Raw genomic sequence first — 22,353 nt, forward strand, 5'->3', positions numbered from 1 at the left:
TAATTGTTTTGTATAAATGAATCATTTTTCTTCAAGTAATAACTATTGGAGGACAAGGACTATACTTTAAACCTTTTCCTGTAATCTTAAATATAGCTTTGAGCCCATAGTTGAAACCCAAAATATTTGTTAGATGATAAATTTATCTTTACCAAGTTAATACTTGCTCACATAAATGAAACAACCTACTTACAGACTAAGGCAAGCTCAGGGAAGGGAAAAAACTACACCTGAAAACAAAACTTACCTCATATTCCCCTCTCTCCTCAGATCCACAATTACATTCATTTTCATGAGCATCCATCAATATTTAATGTATGGGTGTCAGTTTAACTGTAACCTGAGAGTACCCTAACACCAACTTGAATTAATTATGCACTCGAGGAGAAAATTAAATGCTCTTTCCTTAAAGCCCAAAGTTTTCCTGGCTAAGTTGATTTTTGGGAACCATACGACAAAAATCTCTACAGATGGATGAACTTGAGAAGAAGACAAATCAAAAGTGTGAAAGTAAACCCCGAAAAGTAAGATTTAAAATATCATCATCCTACAGTGGTAGAGTATTAAAGCAAGTATTTGAAGATGGTCAGGAACTTGAGTCCCCAAAGGATGAGTACCCTCATAGTTTTATCCAAGAGTCTTTTGAACCAGTGGAGAGTGTCTATGGGGCTGGAGAAACTCCTAAACCAAGATTTTATTCTACAAAATTGACTGCTCAACGAATCAGCGTTTACAGAGAGGGAAATGCCTACACCCTGGCAGGTAGCCAGCCTCTCTTCAATGATTACAAGACTAATGATCATAAGGTAAGGACTATACATATTTCACTAACTTTTTGGAAGAGATTTCCCCCTAAATCCTTCTGATCATTACTATATTAGAACACTACTGAAACATCTCAGATATGTAGTTGACTCAAATTCAATAAAAAAAGGTAAATGAGCTCCATGGGAAAGTCATTAAAATAATAAATTGGGGGAAAAATAACATGCCTGTTGATGAGTTATTGGATATTTGTGTAAACGCATATAATATTAAAATTTCACCCAGTATAATAAATTGTTATGAGGGTTTGCCTAGATTCTTCTGTGTATAAAATGAAAGACTGATTTATGAAGTTGCATTCATTCTCTAGTCACTAGATTGATTCAGAATTATGCAAAGTGGGTAGTTTTCTTTTTTAAAAAGAGATAATGTAGCTAGGCATTTTTTCAAGTTTAATTATCAAAGGTCAAACAGCAAAGAAACATTGTATCTAGCATGGGTTGAGCACACAGCAAAGGCCTAATAAAAATTTTTTTGAATTGAGTTTACATAAGGTTACAGATGAATAGATCAACAACCTTTACTTTTCTTCCTTGATCTATTTCTGGCCCTACCCCTTGTCTGGAGAGATTTACTCTAATTAGCAATTTTACCATAAACTGAAGGTCATGGAGAGTGGAGAGAGGTGTTGAAACTCAAATCATCCTATTATTCTATTGCATCACTGAGAAAATGTAGAAAGAGAAGGATTTTTAAAGTGATAGTAAAAATGAAGTTTTCACTTGATCCATGAATCTTATTATCATGGATAAGTAGAAGTTGATTCAAGGACTGAGAGATTTGGGAAAATAATTACTGATTTTTAAAAACTAATAGAAAAGTTAGGTATGTTCTCTGCTAAATGAGTCTTTGACACTCTGAATGAAATTCATTTCTTTAACATATAATTGTATGTTATATTTATATTTATATTTACTACATAGCATATAATTAAAAAATTGAATTTGGAATTATAGGATTCTACCTTTGCCACCTAGATGACACCTTCATGACACTGAGAAAGTAATTGTAATCCTTTTATCCTTAGTCTACTTTTTGTAAAATGGGGGTCTTGAATTAAATAACATCTGAGGTCTCTCTTCAGGTTCTAGATCTATGAAATTTAAACATTTTTGACATAAGATACAAGAGTACATTCTCCTCTAGAAAGTGCAAAACATAAATGAGATTTAATCATTTTAATTTGTTATAGTCAACAAACATTTATTAAATGGTTATTTTATTCCAGGATAAGGAAACAATATATATCTTCTTTTAATTAAAAAAAGTTCTCATGAAGATTTTAAAAGTATAATTGAAACATATCTACATTTATCAACTTTAGCATATTTTCTTATAGAATATAAATGACTGAAATTCCATGTAATATTTTAAATGATTTTAGTTTTACAAAAGTTAAGCTAATATAAATTTGCTTAAAACTTCTAATTATGTGGTGATGCAGTATATAAAACTCTGGGCCTACAGTCAGGAAGACTTGGGTTCAGATCTGATCTCAGATATCTTCTAACTGTGTGACTGCAAGGCAAATCTCTTAACCTCTGTTTACCTCATTTTTCCTCATCTGCAAAATGGGAATAATAATAATACTTCCCTCCCAAGGTTTTTGTGGATCAAATGAGATAACAATTGGAAAGCGCTCAACACAGAGCCTGGCAGATAATGAGTACCACATAAATGTTTGCCATTGTTATTTTGACACGGATCATTAAAAATCTAGGACAGAAATTTTCTGAGTCATACCATCACTCCAACATTTTGAAGGGAAATTTGTGATTCACTAGTTTTGTACTCATTCATTTCCTCCATACTTGCTTTCAAGTTCATTCTTATATTTTCATTTTCATTAACACCTTTCTAGTTCAGTACTTTCATTCCATTTTGCTGAAGGACTTAAATAGTCCTTATGCCATCAATGTCTTCTCCTTCTTAATGCATCCTGAATATCAACTAAAAGTAATTTTTTCTTCCTATTTCACATCTCTATGTTAATGTAATTTCCTTCAAAAATTTTTAATGGTTTCCCCCTGCCTCCAGAATAAAACCCAGTAAAATCCTGAATAAAACTCCTTACCTTTGGTCTATCTTACCTTTTCTCCATTATCTCAGACTTGTTTATCCTTGATTTACAAATATTCCACCCAAAGTGCAACAATCACTGAAAAAAAAGGAAGTCAGGAAAATTGCAAGATGTAGTTGGGGATGGGGAACATTCCAGACATGGTGGGTAGCCAGTCAAAATGTGAAGAGTTGAGAAATAGAGTGTCTTGAATGAGAAATAGTAAGGAAACCTTTATCATTGAATCATAGTGTATAGAGGGGACTAAAGCTTAAGAAACCTGAAAAGTTTCCAGGAAGAGGGCAAGTAAAAAATCTCTTTAGAAATCAAATAAAGTATTTTCTATTCTATTCTGGAGGTAATAGAGCCAATAGAATTTATTGAATAGAAGAGGAACATGGTTAGACCTGTGTTTTGTGTAAATCACTTTGATAGCTGAGTGGAGGATGAATTGAAGTTGTGAGACATTTGAAACAAGGAGACCAACGAGCAGGCTATTTCAGTAGTCCTGGTTTAAGGTGATATAGGCCTGTAGCAGGCTTATATAAATAAAGGGAAATATATATATATATAAACATATTTTATGATAGTAGAATCCATATCCTTGACAAGTAGAAATTTTTTGAGCAATTCTTTTGTATCTGTCATGCAGTTTCACATTTTCTTGTGTATTATATATTATTTATTTTTCATTTCTTCCTACCAAACTAATCTCCTTGGATAGGAACACTATCTAATACATCATTCATATCCCTCAATTCCTAGCACAATTTCTTGAACATTGTAGGCAGTCAATAAATACCTATTGAACAGAGAAAATAAAAAGTTGGTAATTTTTCTGGAAAAAAAATCTGGGAGTTTTAGAAGACTACAATCTTAGTTTGAGACAAGAAAGGGATATAACAGCCAAGAAAGCTAATGTCTTGGGCTGTGTTAAGTGATGCATAGTATCCAGGACTAGGGAGGTGATAGTTTGGGTGTACTTTGCCTTAGTGAGACCACATCTATAGTATCATGTTCAGTTCTGGGTGCCACAATTTAGGGAGGACACTGATAACCTGGACGGTATCCAGAGGAGGTAAAGCAGGATGATTAGGTTGATGCCATAAAAACAATGGTTGAAGAAAACTGGAACCTTTAGCCTGGAAAAAAGAAGACTCATATTGGGGTGGGGGGGAGAGAGATACATGATAATGATTTTTAAGCAAATGAAACTTTTGTGGAATAGAGATTAGCTTTCTTCTGTTTGATATTAGGTAGCAGAACTAGGATAAGTGGATAAAAATTGCAGAGAGGTAAAGTTTGGATTTATCTAAGGAAAAACACTCTAATAATTAGATAATGAATTGTCCAAGTAGATATTGGTTTTTGAGCAAATTCACAATGGCATGTGTTTGGTCTAAATTCAGATAGACTGAGGTAGAAGACTATGAAGGTTTCTTTTAACTCTTGTCATTTTGTGATACTGGGAGCCTTCATTTTAAAATGAATGAATAATAGGTTCTATAAAAAAATGGTTAAAGGTTTCTTATCACAAAGGTAAATATGCTTAGTTAACCTGTAAAGCAATGATGAAAGGCAGGATCAATGGTACTTTTAAGAGTGACTTTCAGGTTGCTCAAGCTCAATAAGTATAGATTTTTTTTGCAAGGCAGTGGGGTTAAGTGGCTTGCCCAAGGCCACACAGCTAGGTAATTATTAAGTGTCTGAGACTGGATTTGAACTCAGGTACTCCTGACTCCAGGGCTGGTGCTCTATCCACTGCTCCACCTAGCTCCCCCTGTACCACCTAGCTGCCGAAGTATAGAATTTTTTAAAAAAGCAATTGTTATTCTTATAATGGACACTATAAAAAGGAAAATATTTGACCATTCCTAGACTCCAGTGGGTAGAACAAGTGCAATCTTCATTTTTATAGTGTGTGAAATAAGTTATCTTGAACTTAAATTACATGTAGAGAGAGTTTCCTTAGATACAGTAAAAACTTTTTGGCTGTCAAGGTGACTGAATATTGAAAAAGTCTATCAATGGAGCAAGTGGAATAGTTATCTTTGGATATTTTTAAAGCTAGAATAAAAGCTCCTCTGTCTCAGAAGGTTAGGATCAAGGGTTCTTAGCATTTTTTATGTCATATGCTCCTTTGGCAGGCTGGTAAAGTCTATGGACTCCTCATAATAATGCATGAATTATAAAGAAAACCAATTATTGAAATATAGTCAAATATTAAACAACAACAAAAAGAACAAGTTCACATATCCCAAGGTAAGAACTCTTGGTTTAGTCATTGCTCCTCTTAGTGGCTGAGGGTTCAGTCAGTTTGACTTCTTAAGGTTTTATCTGTTTGCCTTTTTTTTCTCTGACAGCTATAAAAGCAGGAGAGCTTTATAATAACCTAACTAACCTCTTTGAGTACTTATGATTGAAAGAGAAATGGAGCCTTCTAAAAAAGTGCACCACACTTATCTCTTAGTGCTTAGAAACTGATACAGAAGAATGAAACAGGACTCTGACTGACATCAAACAATAAGAAGTGGAAGCTGCTACATGATCCCTTGAGGAAGATCAGAGGCAACAGGGAAACTTGTGGCTTTAGAAAATTATCCTCTCAAACCAGGAGGGTGTATATAAAGGTCAATTTAAAGGGAAATTAAGCTGTGTAAGACCTGCTAAAAGAAGCTTCAGAATGAATTTGTTATGGCTAAAATATGATCCTATTTAGTTAAATTGATTTAGGCAATTCTTTGGATGGAGGAATGCATGTATGCTATTAAAGGTCTCTCTCTCTCTCTCTCTCTCTCTCTCTCTCTCTCTCTCTCTCTCTCTCTCTCTCTCTCTCTCTGTTTTATGAGCCCTATTCCTCTGTTTGCTCTTTTCCCTGCTCTCCCTATTCAATTCCTATTCACTTTTCAATGTTTAACTCAAATTATATCTTTTTCAGGTAACCTTTGACTACCTTTCCCTAAATGATTGCTCACTCAAGAGAATACATCACTTTTTAATATCTCTTATTGCAGTTTTTTTTAGTTTTTGCAAGGCAATGGGGTTAAGTGATTTGCTCAAGATCACACAGCTAGGTAATTATTAAGTATCTGAGGTCATATTTGAACTCGGGTCCTATCTACTTTGCCACTTAGCTGCCCCTCCTATTGCATTTTTTTTTTAGATTTTTCAAGGCAATGGGGTTAAGTGGCTTGCCCAAGGCCACACAGCTAGGTAATTATTAAGTGTCTGAGGTTGGATTTGAACCCAGGTACTCCTGACTCCAAGGCCGGTGCTCTATCCACTGCGCCACCTAGCCGCCCCTCCTATTGCACTTTTGATATGACTTTGCCATATAACTGTTGATGTAAATATTTTATCTTCCTCACTATATTCTAAACTCTGTGAAGACATAGCCTGTCTGTTTCTTTTTGTGTTTTTTTAATTGCTCATAGAATTTGGCATAAAACTTTGGACATAATAGATTATGAATTAAATTTTATAAGAAAAGAATTTTGTATTATATGATCCTATATTTTCACAGATTTAGAGTTAGAAGAGATTTCAGAGGTCACTTAGTTCAACTTTTTTATTTTACTGATAGGGATCTTTGGACCTAGTGGTTAACTGAATGATGTGCCAAAGTCACCTGCAAGAATTCAGGATTCAAACTGTATCCTTCAATCCTAAAATCAGTGTTCATAGTCAGAGGATCATAGATTTAGAGAAGAATGAATTTTAAAGGAAATTGAGTCCAACCTTATCATTTTATAAATGAGATATCTGAGGCAGAGAGAGGTTAACTTGACTGGATTCACACCACTATAAATGTCTGAGGTAGGATCTGGACTCAGGTTTCCTGACTTTAAGAACAATGCCCTATCTACTATGCCAGGTTGCATTTCATAATTCTCATTCTTCCCACTAAATTAGGTTATGGTAGTTCATTAATTATGTAGGACAGTTCAAGGAAAAAACATGGGATGCAAATTATTTTGCTTAATATAAATCAGTCATCATTACTGATGTTATTTTCATTAATAATCCTCACTAGTTCTCTCTAGGCCTAACATAAGCTAAGTTTGAGGCGCTAGCTATGACTAGGTTAAATAAACTCATGCTAGATTCAGTTGGTAATTATGCAATAGAATCAAACAAATTCAGAAGGTCCTCCAGAGCCAATCTGTCACTTTTTGTGGAGATCCATTGAAGCATAATTTTCTTTGGTTATATCTGACCTTACTGCAGAGCCACTCATGTGGCCTTAGTCTCTTTGAAAGAATCTGGCCTTCCATTTACCGTGTGTGATTGAAATTGGGACTCCTATAAACAGTCTTTCTCTTGTTACTTTTACACTTAGTCTTGAGCAGGTCAAGAAGAAAACCTTACACATGGGTTTAAAATGAAACAAATTTATTTATAGTACCTCACAATGGATTTGGGTAGAGCATGAAATGTGTGGAGGGAGAGGGAAAAGAATGTTAATTCTCTTTGGAGACTGAGCCATAGAAAAAGCTTTTGAAACTCTTATTTTTCTCTCCCTTTCCTTCTTTTCCCCCCCTTCCTGCTTGTCTCTTCCTTCTCTCTACCTTTTCCTGTTTTTATATTTACCTATCTCCCACTTGTTCTCTCTCCTCCCTCTTCTCCTTTTCTCTCTCCTTTTCCATCTTTGCTCCTTCTTTCCTCCTGTCTCCTACTCCCCTCTCTTTTCCCTTCTATTTGAGTCTTCTTTTCTCTTCTCTCTCCTACTTTCTTTACTTTCTCCTTGTTTTACTCTTTTCTTCCTCCTTCTCTTCACACTTTCATTTTCCCTCTCTGCCTCTCCCTACTCTAATTGGTACATGTAAAACTATAGGACTTAAGTCTGTTTTATAAAAGCTGGATGTTTTCCTGCACCCTTCTTATTCATAGATAATTCATCACATGCTGTGCTCATTTTTCACTTTCTGTAGCCCCCACCCATTTTAGATTTTGGCAAGATAATCATCTATACTAATAACCTGAAAATCATTCGAACTTCAATGGACAAAAAAGATTTCATGAGAAAAGTCCTTCAGAAGGGAGAAGAAACTGAGGAACAGTCTCTGGTGAGCAAAGAAGAGGATGATGGAGATAGTGATCAGACTGATGGCCCACTGCCAGAAACAGAAGCTACATTTGCCCACAACCAATTTATCCAGGTATGGAAAGTAGGTTGTAATTAAGTTTCTGTCATGGGAACTTTCACCACAAAGACCATTATGACTCTTTAACTTTCTCATTTCACATATTTTAGCTGCTTCAGTCCTCACAAAGATCACTACCACAAATACAGTCTTAGAAAGATCAAAGAAAAAGAAACATTTTTTAAGTGAATTGCTAACTTGTTGAATTCCAAAAAGGAAGTATCTTTTTCAAAACTGCATAGAACCAGGGGTTGCTAGGTGGCACAGTGGATAAAGCACTGGCCTTGGAGTCAGGAGTACCTGGGTTCAAATCCAACCTCAGACACTTAATAATTACCTAGCTGTGTGGCCTTGGGCAAGCCACTTAACCCCATTGCCTTGAAAAATCTAAAAAAATAAAACAAAAATTAAAAAAAAAACTGCATAGAACCAAGACTACTAGAGAATATGAAGTTAGAGTAATACAATTGGGAACTAAATCAAGAAAAAAGTATAAATGTCAACTTTTACCCATTTATTTTATAGTTAAAAATGCTTTGTTAACCTCAGCACATTAAATAAATATAAACTATTATTATCATAGCAAAAGCCTAGGCTTAAAATATTTTATGGATGTCTTTTTATATTGCATTCATTCTATAATCAACTTTCTCCTTATTGTCCCCTCTATAACAAAGAAGTAGTTAAGCAAAACAAACCAATACAATAATCCTGTAGGACATGCGCTTCAATCTATACTCATAGTTGTTTTATGACCACACCTCTGAAGTCAAGATCATCTACTTCAGGTTTGAAGGCATTCTTTGCTAAGGGCAGACATCCAATCAATAGAATCTTTAAACAGCTGATCCTGGACAATAAAGCTTTGTTCAGGGAAGAGTCTTATTATTTTGCTTGATTTTATGGTTATTTATAAAATGCTTTTTGAAGGGAATTCTCTTCACATTGCTGGAATGAGAATAACTCAAATGCTATATGAACACTTTTAAAATGAATTTTTAGCTAACCTTTATAAATAATCTTAGAAACATATTATTTTGGGGCTGGATGGGTCTTTAGGGAACCACCTAATCACCAAGTAGATCTTAGGGATACATAAACTGGGTGATCCTGTTTATTTCCATTTTCTCATTTATGAAATGGAGATAATAATAGCATCCACCTCCCTTTTGTGAGAAAAATTGGAATATTTATAAACTTATAAACATAAAATTTGTAAATTTTATAAAGATAATATTAATAAAGTATATTGAAAACATGCTATAATGCTAACTATATCTAACTTATCTCATCAAACCCTCTCATTTTACACATAGATGAGGTAATTTGCTCAAGTGTACAAAGTAATTTATGAACAAAAATGGTCATTTAGATATATTGGATATGGGTATTTAAATCTCATTATTGTTTAATATACATTGTTTTGATAACTTAATTTATTAATTAATTATATATTCAATAAGCATTCTTGTATGCATTTACTTTGAAGGGAGGAAGAGAAAGCAGTTGTCTCTGTAGCAGACATGGCAAGGATAATCAGGGAGAGAGAAATGAAAGAAAAAAGGAAGAAGGATGCATCAATCAAGCAAATATTTATGGAGAATTTATTATAGGCACTACACTAGATATTGTGGGAGATGCAAAGAGAGATATAATTGGTCAGTAACTAATAAAAGCTCTAGATGTACTACATGCAAAACTGGTTATTTAAAGTTAAACAACAAGATCTGGGAAAAGCTTGATATTTCTAGAGCCCTGACTTTAAATTTCAATATCATCATAATTATCACATGCTTATATGTTAATGGAATTCTGCTCTCAGGAAGTCTGCTTTATTATATGTTCTTATTTAAGCAGTACATAAACCAGTACATAAAACCTTTATCATGCTTTACACTGACCACTACTGGCATACCATATGCTGCTTTGGTCACTATACTTTAAAAAACTGCAGCTTAAACTAATTTGATAAGTAAAAGTTTTCAAAGAGCTATATAGATATTATCTCATCTAAGCTTTATAAAATATTTGCAAATTAGGTGCTACATTCCCTAGTACAAAGATTAGGAAACTGAGACTTAGACAAGGTTTTGTTTATAGTCATACAGTTACTAACAGTCAAAATAAGAATTTGAATACACATCTTTCTGAGAGACATTCAAGACCAGAATACTACCTGTCCACTATAACAGTAGTTTTCAAGTATAGTATGGGGACCCCCAAGTTCCTTTCTGGGGGGGTCCTCAAAATCAAAACTATTTCCATAATAATGCTAAGATATTTTAATTTCTAATGTAGTAAATAGATATTCCCCACATAAATAAAAGTTCTTAATGGGATTTCCTCTATAACTTTTAGAGTGTAAAGGGTTCCTGACACTCAAAAATTTGAGAACCACTTGATTACAACTTTCTGTTTCTTAAAAAAAAGATTTTAATTTTTTGGTCTTGTAATTTCATCAGAGTGAGGAATTGCTGGTGTATAAATCTGTATTATTTTTTTTGGGGGGGGGAAGTGAGATAGCTAGACCTTTGATTTTATCACTGTGGAATTTTAATAGTCACAGACTGGAAAGGTTTAATTTATCATATTGGAGGTCCCTGAGAATTGAAATGACTTGTCCAGTGTCATTGAAAGGATGGGCCCCCCCAGAATTGGTCCCGCATCTATTATACTAAGATTCCCCCTAAGATATTCTTTATTTAAAAGGATACTGAAAAGATTTTAGAGAAAAAGGAAAATGACAGCTAAAGTTGAAGATGGATCTCTTGAAGAAAGAATATTCATTCATCATAAAATTATTAAACATTTACTATTGAAAATTTTTTTGATGAGCATAAGAAGATGGTTCCTGCCCTCAAGGGAGATAAGATGTGATTAAGGGGTCCAGGACTTCATTATTTTCTAGTGTAAAAAAGGTCTTTGTACAAGAAATCCTGAGATTATCATATCCTTGGAAAACCAATCAATATCCCAAATTAAAACAAAAGAGACTACTCTTGCCTAGAAGGAAGAACTTCAAAGTATTTCAGGTGAATAAAACAGATGACTAAAGGATGTTTTGTTGTCTGCATTTCTAGAGATAACCAAGAAAACAGTAGACAGATAAATGCCCTGGGTATTTGTCTAGAAGTAACCAGATAATTCTATTTTTGAAAGTTCCATTCAGTTCTAGAATCACATTTTATAATTTCCCACGTTTTCATAGTAAAAGCAGCTGTTATTGTTCAAGAGAGTCTGATTTTATTAAAACTCTGGGCAGGGTGACCGTGAAATACAATGTATGCAATTTTCTATAATTCCCTCCCTCTCCCCACACTGTTTTCATGTAGTGTGAGCAGCAGCTACTTTTCAGAATTGACTCTGATTTTATTAAACCTCTGGGTAGAGAGACAGACTAGAGAGTGGGAAATGTTATTTGACAGACATGGATCTGAATCCTTTTTTTTAGGAAAAAAAAACCATTAGGACAAACCAGGTCTCGATTAAAGTGTGTTTCAGCAAACCTTTTAAGTTCAGTTTTGAGAGATTTGTAGGTTGTAGAAACTAGTTACAAATAAAGACAGAATTGTAGGGCTAAGATGGTGCAGAAAAGATTGGACCTAATTTACTTTCCATCTGAATTGTGTTTTAAAATGCTACCTTTTTTCTTATTCCCTGGAAAAGTTTGGTTTTAAAAAGGTCAAAGATCTTCAAGGAGTCTCTTCTGACCAAGTGACTTTTTGTTCCTTTATATGGAAGAATGAAGCTATTGGGGACCTTTATAAAAGATCAGTATGAAAGTCAGAATAATCCTTGAACCCATATATTAGCTATTTGGTGGGGGGGGGGAAGAAAGAAAGGAGAGGAGAGAAAATTGAACTCAGTTGAAATGAAACATAGAGGAAAAAAATGTGTGCTCACTTGACTTGAAACCATAAATCACTGGAACTTCTTCTGTATGTCTTATGTGATTTTACTCAGAATCTTGGTTTCCATTGAGATATATTATTTATCTTTTTTAAAAGAAAAAATATAAAAAAAGAAGGTTGGGGGAGATAGACCCTGAGAGATGAATAAAAAAAAATCTCAGTACAATTTAGAATTATATGAGTTTTCTTGGTGTTTGACATATTGAAAAGGAAGCAAAATACCTAGAAATTATTCAAGAAATTGGGAGCCAATTCTTAAGAACTAAGATCATGCTAATGAAGTAATTTGGCATCCTCATTAGTTGTGTAACTCTGGGCAACTAATTTTTATTTTTCATTTTAGAGATGGGGATCTCAGCCTCAGTTCCCACATTTGGAAATTGGAGATTTAAGCATGCTATTTGTCTCACAGGATAGTGAGGGAAGTGCTTGGTAAATAGTACAGCCCTTCATGAATGTAAACTATCATTTCCCCCTTACAGTTCACTGGGGATAATAACACTTTGCAAAGCATAAAGACATTAAAATATTCCAGATTTAGGTTGTGAGATATTGCCAGTGGTAGAGATGGAAATTATTTCCTTGGAAACTCATTTGTGGCACAATAAAATCCCACTTTTATTAAATGAATCAGGTCCAAACTTAGCCATGAAAATAGATTTTTGAAAAAAATGTAGACTGGCAATTTTCCCCTAAGATAACTTTGGAAAACAGACTTTTTCTTTTCGAAAATTATGAGAAAAAATGCCTCCCATTAATGAATCAGGAAGCACAAGTTAATGATTCATTTCAAAAAATGTTCATCCACATCTTTTGACCCTCCTTTGTCAGTTACACTGATTTTATTTCATAAAACAAGAACTTCCTTTAAAAAAGGTTCAGTTCTCTTCACTTCTAGGAAAAATCACAAGATTAGTATACACCAAGATACTGCAATGTGGTGACAGTAGGCAGCAGGGAGTGAAGGAGGAGTAGAGATAGGGTCCCAAGATAAGGGTGCTCAAGATGTTGGACTAGGAACCCAAAGCTTTTTCATAGTAATACCTAGGAAAACTGGAAGAAGGTTACATAATTGACATATCTTTAATTAGCATTCATGCTATCAGTTAAAGGTTCAAAACAAAACTAATTTTAATCCATTGAAATTAGTGACCACATGCCATATAGGACTACCATGAAAGGAGTTGTAGAATTTAATGATAGAGCATCATAACTTCAAAGATGTTGGAAAGTGTTTGTCTCTACTAGTCTGTAAAATTACTAGTTACATATGACAACATAAATTCCTATCTAGGCATCAGTGCATATAGAGCTGAAGATCTGATTTCAAATTGCACTTAGTACTTGATACTTAGTAGCTATAGGGCCCTAAGCAAGTCCCTTTTCTTCTGCCTCAATTTGCTCAACTGTAAAATGGGGTTAATTACATTTATTTCACAGAATTCTTGTAAGAATCAAAAGATATAATACATGTAAAGTGCTTTGCAAATTTTAGAACAATATAAATGTAGTCTAGTCATTGCTTCTGGTCACTACTTATATTAGGCATTTCTGGAAATATTCTGAAATCTTGTTCCTTATCCATCTCCTTTTGTGAAGATAATGGGTCTGTGTAGAAACAGTAACTAACTCTTGGGTTTATTTCTTTCAGGAAGGGGAGATCCCTGAGCAAAATTGCTTCCACTGTAGAGGATCAGGCAGTGCTACTTGCTCTCTGTGCCATGGAAGCAAATTTTCTATGTTGGCTAATAGATTTAAAGAATCTTACAGGGCCTTACGGTGTCGTGCTTGTAATGAGAATGGCCTTCAGCCCTGCCAAATTTGCAACCAATAACTTATAGCTTCCATGTGTCTGTATTGATTGCCTGGATTGGTTTCTGATAAACTGCCCAGTCCTTCATTTGATCTCATCATCAGAGGAACCGCTGAAGTTGTTGTCACCTGTGTCACCAGCAAATCTATATGACAAATATATCTACCTTTGGGTTTGGTGGAGGGGGGGGAGGGGGAAGGTCCAAGAAGCAGGGGAACTTGCACTCTATTCTGGAGCTAATGCTAACAGTATCCTATAGGGGCCCTCAGCTCATTTCTCCTTCTGTGACAGTGAATGTACACTTTAGATAGAAGCTTGAAACCATTTTTTTTAACCATTTGTTTTTGGAGGACTGTTTGCATATTCAATTTAACAAATTTTAATTTTCCATGATGCAATATAAGTACTGACCTGGATACTGTTAGCATAAAGGCAAAAATGAAAGCCTGTCTTTCAGAAGCTTACATTCTAATGTACAAAAATAAACAAATCTGAAATATATAGAAAGTGACACAAATTAATTACAAGACACACAACTGGAATATTAGAAAACCCCACTTGTAGGAAGTGACCCTGAGCTCCACTTGGAAGCAAACTAGGGATTCTTAAGACATCCCAGACATGGTTGATGGCTGCAAACCTGGGTAAGGACAAAAGGAATGAAATGGCAACACTCTGATGAACAGAATTCTTGTTACTTATCATGTATTTTAAATTGTCATTGGTCAAAGTGACATTCTGATTTATTAGGAGACTCAGTAATTCCAAATGTCTAGCAGATCATTGTCAGACATGCAGATGGTAGGAACTTTTTAGATAAGTTAAGAAATGGAGTAGACCCTTTCTTCCAGAGGCTTTATGTTTGATGGATAATAGTTGTGCAGGCAGCAAGGAATATGACTGCTTCTAAGGATATGGTAATAAAAGACACACACATGTATGCCTTCAATTGTAGAAATTTTAAGCCAAGTCAAAGTTACTTATGACAGATTTGGTGCTTAGGTAGGCATGTGATTTTAGACTTCCTTCAGTCTCAGATGATTAATATATAAATAAGTTCATTTTAATTCAGCAATCTCTCTTTCTTATCTCTCCATAAATGGTGAAAAGTGAAAAATAACCTATTGTTAAATCCTTTCTTTTTAGATCCTCCTCTAAATCTATTTTTGCCTCAATCAAGGCAGGTTTAGAAATATTCCCTTCTCTATGTATGCCTATATACATTGTGAAGTACAGTCAGAATGGTGAGTAATAGTAAATGTTGGTGTCTTGGGGATTTGTTTATCTCCAAAACTCAACTGTTGAAATGATTTCATAGTATAATTCTTTTCAGGCAACTTAGATCCTTCTCTTTTGAAAATATGAAAATATTTCTTGAATGAGTAAACAGTTTCTCGCATCAGGTTCCCCACATCATGACATGCTATTATTACTCATCCACCTTTACATATCTTTGTAATTAACTACTTCCAACCTTTCTTTGTCTTTTGTGGTATTCTATCAGCTACTGAAACTATGACATGTCCCAAAATTATAGAGAAGGAAGTGATGTTGAACCACCATTTAGTCAATCCCTCTGCCTTCAAGAATTATACTCTGGTATAAAGGAATCTTCCCAACCCCCCCCTCCATTCCCATATTTTATTGTGTGTTTTATTATTCTAAAATTGTTCTTTTATCTTGAATAATGAATGTATCATTAGTGGGTGCACTTGTCTTTCTTTAACTGCTACATGTGGAATTATATGCTTTGGTGGCTCATAATCAAATGAAAGGTTTTGGTTGGATGACTGCATGATTCCCACACCTGCAACTGAATGAAAGTCTTGGGGCAAATAATCTGATTTTGAACTATCTTTAGATACTAAATTTTGATGTGATCACAGTCTCTTTGACCATCTTGTATGGATTTCTTGCAGTATTAGTCATACTAAGAAAATCTAAAAATCTGTCTCCTCCCACCCCATGCTTTAACTTTGAGTCAAACTGTTGGAATATGTGCTGGTTTTAAACTTCCTCCCATAAGTAGTTGTATAATAATGCCAAATAAAGTGATTCTTTTTATGTATAAGCACTTTTTTCTTGTCTTATTATTAGCTTTTAGGAAGCAGGAAGACCTAAGGTAAAGGTTTTGTGGTCTTTTGGAATCATTGGGAATGGTAGGGGACTGGTATGAAAAACCTTATAGAGACATTCTTTTTAAGAATTCTTTCCCTGGGATAAAAATATGTCTTTAAATTCCTTATCCTCCCCCCAACCCAGAGTTGTCCACATGATAGTTCATTGAAGGATCTCTAGGAGATAGCATATAGTTTTTATTCATGTTTTCCCTTAAATTATAGAGGAATCCTACTTCTTAGCTGTCTGCTTTCAAGCCAATCACTCAATCACTTTAGGCCTTAGTTTTCTCATATTTAAGAGGAAAGGCATAGACTAGGAAAACTCTGAGCTCCCTTCTAGCCATTGGTCCATTATCATATAATTAAGGAAATGGTTCAATCTATATTTTTGCTATTTTTGATCTAGCATAATTTCTTTACTGTAGTAATTTTAAAAGTGAATTTAACAGTGAGATTTATCAGAACGTAAATGTTAGTCCTGAGCTTCTCAAGTGCTAGAAAGATAACTGGTCTCCCCTCTCCCCATAGTGGGTATAAGTGAATTTAGATTTAGGCCTGCATTCACATCCCAAAATTTATTTATTAGTTGTGATACCTTAGGCAAATATCCTTTGATTTCATTGGTATAGGGAACTCCTGTTTTAGGCAGTTCCCTCACAATACAGACCAGCATCTTCTCTGCAATGTTATTCTAAGAAAGTAGTTTCCCTACAATATTGAAAGGTTGTTCAGAGATGCACATCTAGTATGCAACAGAAATAGAATTGAAACACAGGTCTTCCTGACTGCAAATCTCTCTATCTACAACACTGCCTCTTGTGACATAGAAGATACTACCTTAAGACCTTCAGAAAAATCACATAATGTTTGACCCTATGTTGTCATCTATAAAATGGAGTTGATACTTTTATTTCCTTTCCCACAAGGCTTTTATGAGGTTTAAATGAGATAATGGACATGAAAGGAGTTTGTAAATTATTAAGTTTTGTCTAACTCTTTGGATCCATTTGGGGGTTTTTGGGAAAGATACTGGAATGGTTTGCCATTGCCTTCTTCAGATCATTTAACAGATGAAGAAACTGGGGCAAACAGTTAAGTGACTTGCCCAGGATCACACAACTGGTAAGTGTCTGAGGTTGTATTTGAACTCAGGTCTTCCTGACTGCAGACTCTGAAGCTTTCTCTTCACTGCACCAACTAGCTGCCCTCACCACTTTACTGCCACTATATAATCATGAACACTTATTAATATATTTTAACTAGAGAACTATTTCATCTAGTTTTACACTCACAAACTTAAAATAGATAGATTGTAATCCCTATTTCTATCCTGATTTCTTTTTCTTTTATGTTCTATTGATGTGCTTTGTTTTAACATTATAAACATTTACAGTTCAGCCAGGTCTCTTGTAAGAAAACAAAATAATTGAGCAAAAGAATATTGCAGTGACTTTATTTGAGTATGTATGTGTATAATATTCCATAGCAATATCACTTATCTATTATTCAGAGAAATTTTTTAATGAATAAAAATCTATTTTCTTTTTCTCCCATTTCCTACCTTATCACAAAAATTAAGTTAATAGAAAAGCAAATTCCTTGAAATGAATATTACTAGTCAAGCAAAATAAATTCCCTTCTTGATTGTATACAAAAATATTTTATCCTAGTGCTTTCTCTGCCAATGTCCTTCCCTCAAAGCATCAGAGAGGCATTTAGGTCAAGAATTAAGCCACTTATACAAATAAGGAAGCTGAGTTTCCTGCGGGTAATAGGAGTTGCCCAAATTCACATGACAAACATGCTAGAATTAAGACTCAAACATGGATTTTTTACCTCTAAGAGTAGAGCCCTAACCACTATACAATGGTGTTGGCAAATCTTTCCAGTAAACAAACCATATCTATAGTCAAGTGGGCTACATCAAAGATGAAGAAAGGGTCCTACCTGTTATTTTTATTTTATTTTATTTTTTTTTAGGTTTTTGCAAGGCAAATGGGGTTAAATGGCTTGCCCAAGGCCACACAGCTAGGTAATTATTAAGTGTCTGAGACCGGATTTGAATCCAGGTACTACTGACTCCAGGGCTGGTGCTTTATCCACTGCACCACCTAGCCACCCACCTACCTGTTATTTTTTAAAGAAATTGGATTCAGATTGTTTGAAAGATATTTGATATAGATTTCTGAGAGAAACCAAGTTATAGTGGAAAGAATCTTTTCCTTGAAGTGAGGAGGCCTTCTCTAATGTCAGGGGCAAGCTCTAATTTTTCACCTCTCATTCAAAGGCCTGGGTTCTTCAGTTATAAAGATGGAGTGATAAGCCTTGTACTACTTGCTATATGGGAAGGTTGTATATGAAAGAACTATATAGATGTATGCTATTATTATAAATCCAATGTTGTACAAATCTAGGAATAGTCTAAGGGAGAAAAAAGCATCACATATATATTACAAAAAATGACAAAAGATAGAATGTTATCACTTTGTATCTGCTCATGGATTTTTTAAAAGACAGTATTTAGAAACAGGTTATTATTGTTGCAATCTAGGTATTTAGGCAAGTTCCAGATTAGGGAGATTAAATTGATATGCTGCAATCTTTCTTTTTGGAGGTAGTGATGAGATTCAATGGAATATTGATGTAACTGATGTGTTATCTTTATACCTGAGGAGACGGAAAAGGAAATCATTTTTACGATAGAAAGCTAGTTAATGAGCAAAATTTTTTAAATGCAATAGACAACAAATTGAATTCAACCTGAAGTTTAGCCTTTTATTTCCTCATATCATCAGATCTGTCACATTGCTATTTAGTTCAGCAAAACTACATTGAGTTGGCCAATATTTTTAATGTTACTCTCTTTTCAGTCATCTCAGTCACCTTCCGCTAGTCCAAGAGAATTCCACTCAACTGAGAGGACACAAACATTTGTCTGTGACCAATTGATTCAGAGTTCCCTCACAAAAATAGACTTCCATTAAACCTCAACTAAAATGGAATAGAAAGAATTCAATTTAATTTTGTTCAACAGACATTGGTTAAGGTTTATTATGTGCAAGACATTGTACCAGTCTCTTAGACTACAAAGAAGAAAAAATGATAATCTCCTATTCTCCTGAAGGATATGGCGTGTTTCTTCTAGTTGTTATGTCTACTGGGGAATATGATATGTAAGATAGATTATGAGCAAAAGAGACTCACAGAAAGTGGGAAAACTTTATAGAAAAGGTGGCAATTGAGTTAAGTATAAAATTAAGAGGAGTCTCAAAAGTTGAGATGAAGAAGTATATTCCAGGCATGGGTATGGTCTTTGCAAATGAAATGAGTTAGGTGATGACAGGCTGATTTCAAGGAATAGTTAGAATTTCCGTTTGGTTGGAGCATAGAATGTGTGAACTGAAATAATGCGATATCAGTTTGGAAAGGTAAATTAGAATCAGATTGTCCAGGGCCTTGAGTGTCAGACTATGTATATTCTGTTCTAAAAAAACAAGCAACCACTGAAAATTTTCAGTGAAGTTACAACATGCTTGAATCTTTGTATTAGGAAAATGACTTTGGAAACTGTTTAAAGAAGGTATAAGAGAAGGACAATGGAAAAGAGATAAGTTACATGACTACTGATATAGTCCAGGTGAGATGTGATAAGGATCTGGACTGGTCAATGAGTGGAGTGAAGAGGACAGATGCAAGAGTTCTTATGGAGTGATAGACTGGATCAGATATATGTGGACAGCAGGGAGAAGGATTAGGGAGAGAGAACAGTTCAAGATAACCCTAAATCTATTTGCCTGGAAAGAGGGTGGTACTCTAAACAGAAAAAGGGACATTGGGAGAAAGAGCAGATTTAGAGAAGAAAATGAATTTACTTTTGGATATTTTGCATCTGAGGTGCCAGTAGGATACACAGGTAGGGGCAGTTGGTGATTTGGGACTGCAACTCAGAGGAGAGGGATCAGAATTAGATGTATTATTTGGGAAGTCAACTATACAGTTATAATAATTGAATGCATTGAAGATGAAATCAGTCAGGAAGAGAGTATAGAGGGGAAAAAAAAACAAAGAAGGTTATAAAAGAGCCTTGGAATAGGGGTAGATAGAAGTCAGAGAATAGTTAATAAAATACACCGAAAAAGAGTAGTTTAACAGTTAGAGAGGGAACTGTGTAAGGACAGTGAGAAAGAAGTCAAGAGAGTAGAGACTATTCAAAGAATCATAAACTTGTAGTAGAGTTGGAAAGGACCTCAGAGGCCATCTGATTCAACTCCCTCATTTTAAAGATAATAAAACTGAGACTCAGTGAGATTAAGTGTTTTACCAAAGGTCACTTAGTTAATAACTAAGAAGTAGGAAAAAGTCAGATCTTCTGACTTGAGAGTCAGTGTTTATTCCTTTGTACTATAACCCAGGTGGGTCACAATATAGAATCTTGCAGAAGGGACAGAGAGGATAAGGACTTGGAAAGTGACCTTTTATTTATCACCTTCAGCAAAATGATGGGGTCACAAGTCAAGTAGCAAGGAGTTAAGGAGTACTAAATGAATGGTAAGGAAATAAAGGAAATGAATGTAGAATACTCTTTCTAGGAAAAGAATAGTGAAAGAGAGGAGAAATTTCTTGAGATAATAGTAGGTCAAGTGAAAGTTTTTAAAGGATGGGGGCGTGTTTATAGACAACTATAAAAGGAGCAATAAGCAAAGGGGAAATTGAATATGAGACAAAAGATAAAAATCAATGGGTAAAGATTTCAGAAGAGACTGAAGACAGAAACCAAAGGTACAAGTAGATAAGTTATTGCTGATAAGTTGAAGGACTATATGTTCTGAGACTGGATGAAACAAAATGAAAATGGTTTAAAAAAGAATGAGATTTTGAAATGTAAAATAGCAGGGCAGGGAATGAAATGAAAATGAACTTCCTCAAGTCAAATCAGTAAAAGTAGGAGTTAAATTTGTCTGCTGTGACAGGTCTTGGGGTGAAATTGAGAACCGAGGAAAGAGGAGAATGTTTGGAATAACTGCAGGGGAATTGCAATAGAGTCAATCAATCAGATATGAACCAGACTCTGAGCTCTGATTTTTTTTAAGCTCTTGGATGTATTGCAGTGCATATGTCAGTTTCCTTGATTACATACCAATAATTGTCCAGTTCAAATTTCTTCAGTTGTAGTAGTAACTACTTTTGCTTAGTTTAATGTCTTGCCAAATTTTACACTCAATTACTTCTTTCTACGAGATGATTTTGCTGAACTGCTAAAGCATTCTGAAGGAGATATAGATAACATATGCTAGGCAAGTCAAATCATCTCTTCCCCTCAGAACTGAATGGCAACAGTCTAGGACACTAAGTTCAAGAGTTCTGGAAATGGTGGTTCCTTCCTTCCTTCCTTCCTTCCTTCCTTCCTTCCTTCCTTCCTTCCTTCCTTCCTTCCTTCCTTCCCTCCTTCCTTCCTCTTTCTTTTTCTTCTTCTTCTTTTCTCTTTCTTTTCTTCTTCCTTCTTTTTCTTTCTTCTTCCTCTTTCTATCTTTCTTCTTGTTTTTCATGTTCTTTTTTTCTTGTTTTGTTTTTCACTAACTTTGTCTTCTTCTTCCTTTATACCCACACACCATGCCTGTTTTTTTTTTAAGTTTTTGCAAGGCAATGGGGTTAAGTGGCTTGCCCAAGGCCACACAGCTAGGTAATTATTAAGTGTCTGAGGCTGGATTTGAACTCAGATACTCCTGTCTCCAAGGCCAGTGCTCTATCCACTGTGCCACCTAGCTGCCCCAACCATGCCTGTTTTTAGCTTAACTCTGAAACCACCATCCAGAAAACCAACCCTTGTGAAAATGAGACTCATAATTTCTTCTGCAACTGCTTCAGCTCTTGCCTCTTTTGCAATCACATTTTCTGATAATTAGGAAATGAAAATTTTCCAAACAAATTTCAAATAAAAGGCTCATTCTTTGAAGTGAATATAGTTTTTTTTTAGATTTTTTTTTCAAGGCAATGGGGTTAAGTGGCTTGCCCAAGGCCACACGGCTAGGTAATTATTAAGTGTCTGAGGCTGGATTTGAACTCAGGTACTCCTGACTCCAAGGCCAGTGCTCTATCCACTGCGCCACCTAGCCGCCCCTGAATATAGTTTTATTGGTGGAAATAACATTAAAGAAAATTTATTACTATCTGTTTTTGCTTCTGTACCCTAAGGTAGATTGGGTACAGCCTCCTTTACATGCTGTCTTTTCTTGTTAGACTGTGAATCCCTTGAGATTAGGCACCATCCTGCTTTTCTGTTTGTATCTTAGAGATAAGCACATATTAAGTGCTTAATAAGTATTTTTCACCAATTGATTGATCCATAATAATCTATCATTTTTCTTTTTTAATGGTTTTTCAAATGAGTTATAGTCTAACTTGATGCTCCCTTTGGCAGCCTCTTTTTGTATTTGGCAAGTATATCACATCTGTGGACTAAGGTTCTTCTTTTGTGGCAATC

The 22,353-nt window shown here is 34.8% G+C and overlaps 1 protein-coding gene across 1 annotated transcript; it reads left to right on the forward strand.

Annotated features, from left to right (window-relative positions):
- Window positions 1–470: 470 nt before the first annotated feature.
- Window positions 471–13,773, forward strand: GRXCR2 (glutaredoxin and cysteine rich domain containing 2). The gene is made up of 3 exons (XM_074230439.1): window positions 471–806; window positions 7,816–8,043; window positions 13,591–13,773. Exons 1-3 carry the CDS (start codon window positions 471–473, stop codon window positions 13,771–13,773), a joined length of 747 nt encoding a protein of 248 aa, XP_074086540.1.
- Window positions 13,774–22,353: the final 8,580 nt, after the last annotated feature.

This window comes from Macrotis lagotis, chromosome 1 (genome assembly GCF_037893015.1).
Source record: "Macrotis lagotis isolate mMagLag1 chromosome 1, bilby.v1.9.chrom.fasta, whole genome shotgun sequence".
NCBI lineage: Eukaryota > Metazoa > Chordata > Mammalia > Peramelemorphia > Peramelidae > Macrotis > Macrotis lagotis.

Excerpts from the sequence above, each read along its gene's own strand:
- GRXCR2 (XM_074230439.1), top strand. The coding sequence starts at position 471 with ATGGATGAACTTGAGAAGAAGACAAATCAAAAGTGTGAAAGTAAACCC. Across the intron at positions 807-7,815 it reads ACAAGACTAATGATCATAAG|CCCCCACCCATTTTAGATTT; the intron begins GTAAGGACTATA and ends CACTTTCTGTAG. Across the intron at positions 8,044-13,590 it reads CCCACAACCAATTTATCCAG|GAAGGGGAGATCCCTGAGCA; the intron begins GTATGGAAAGTA and ends TATTTCTTTCAG.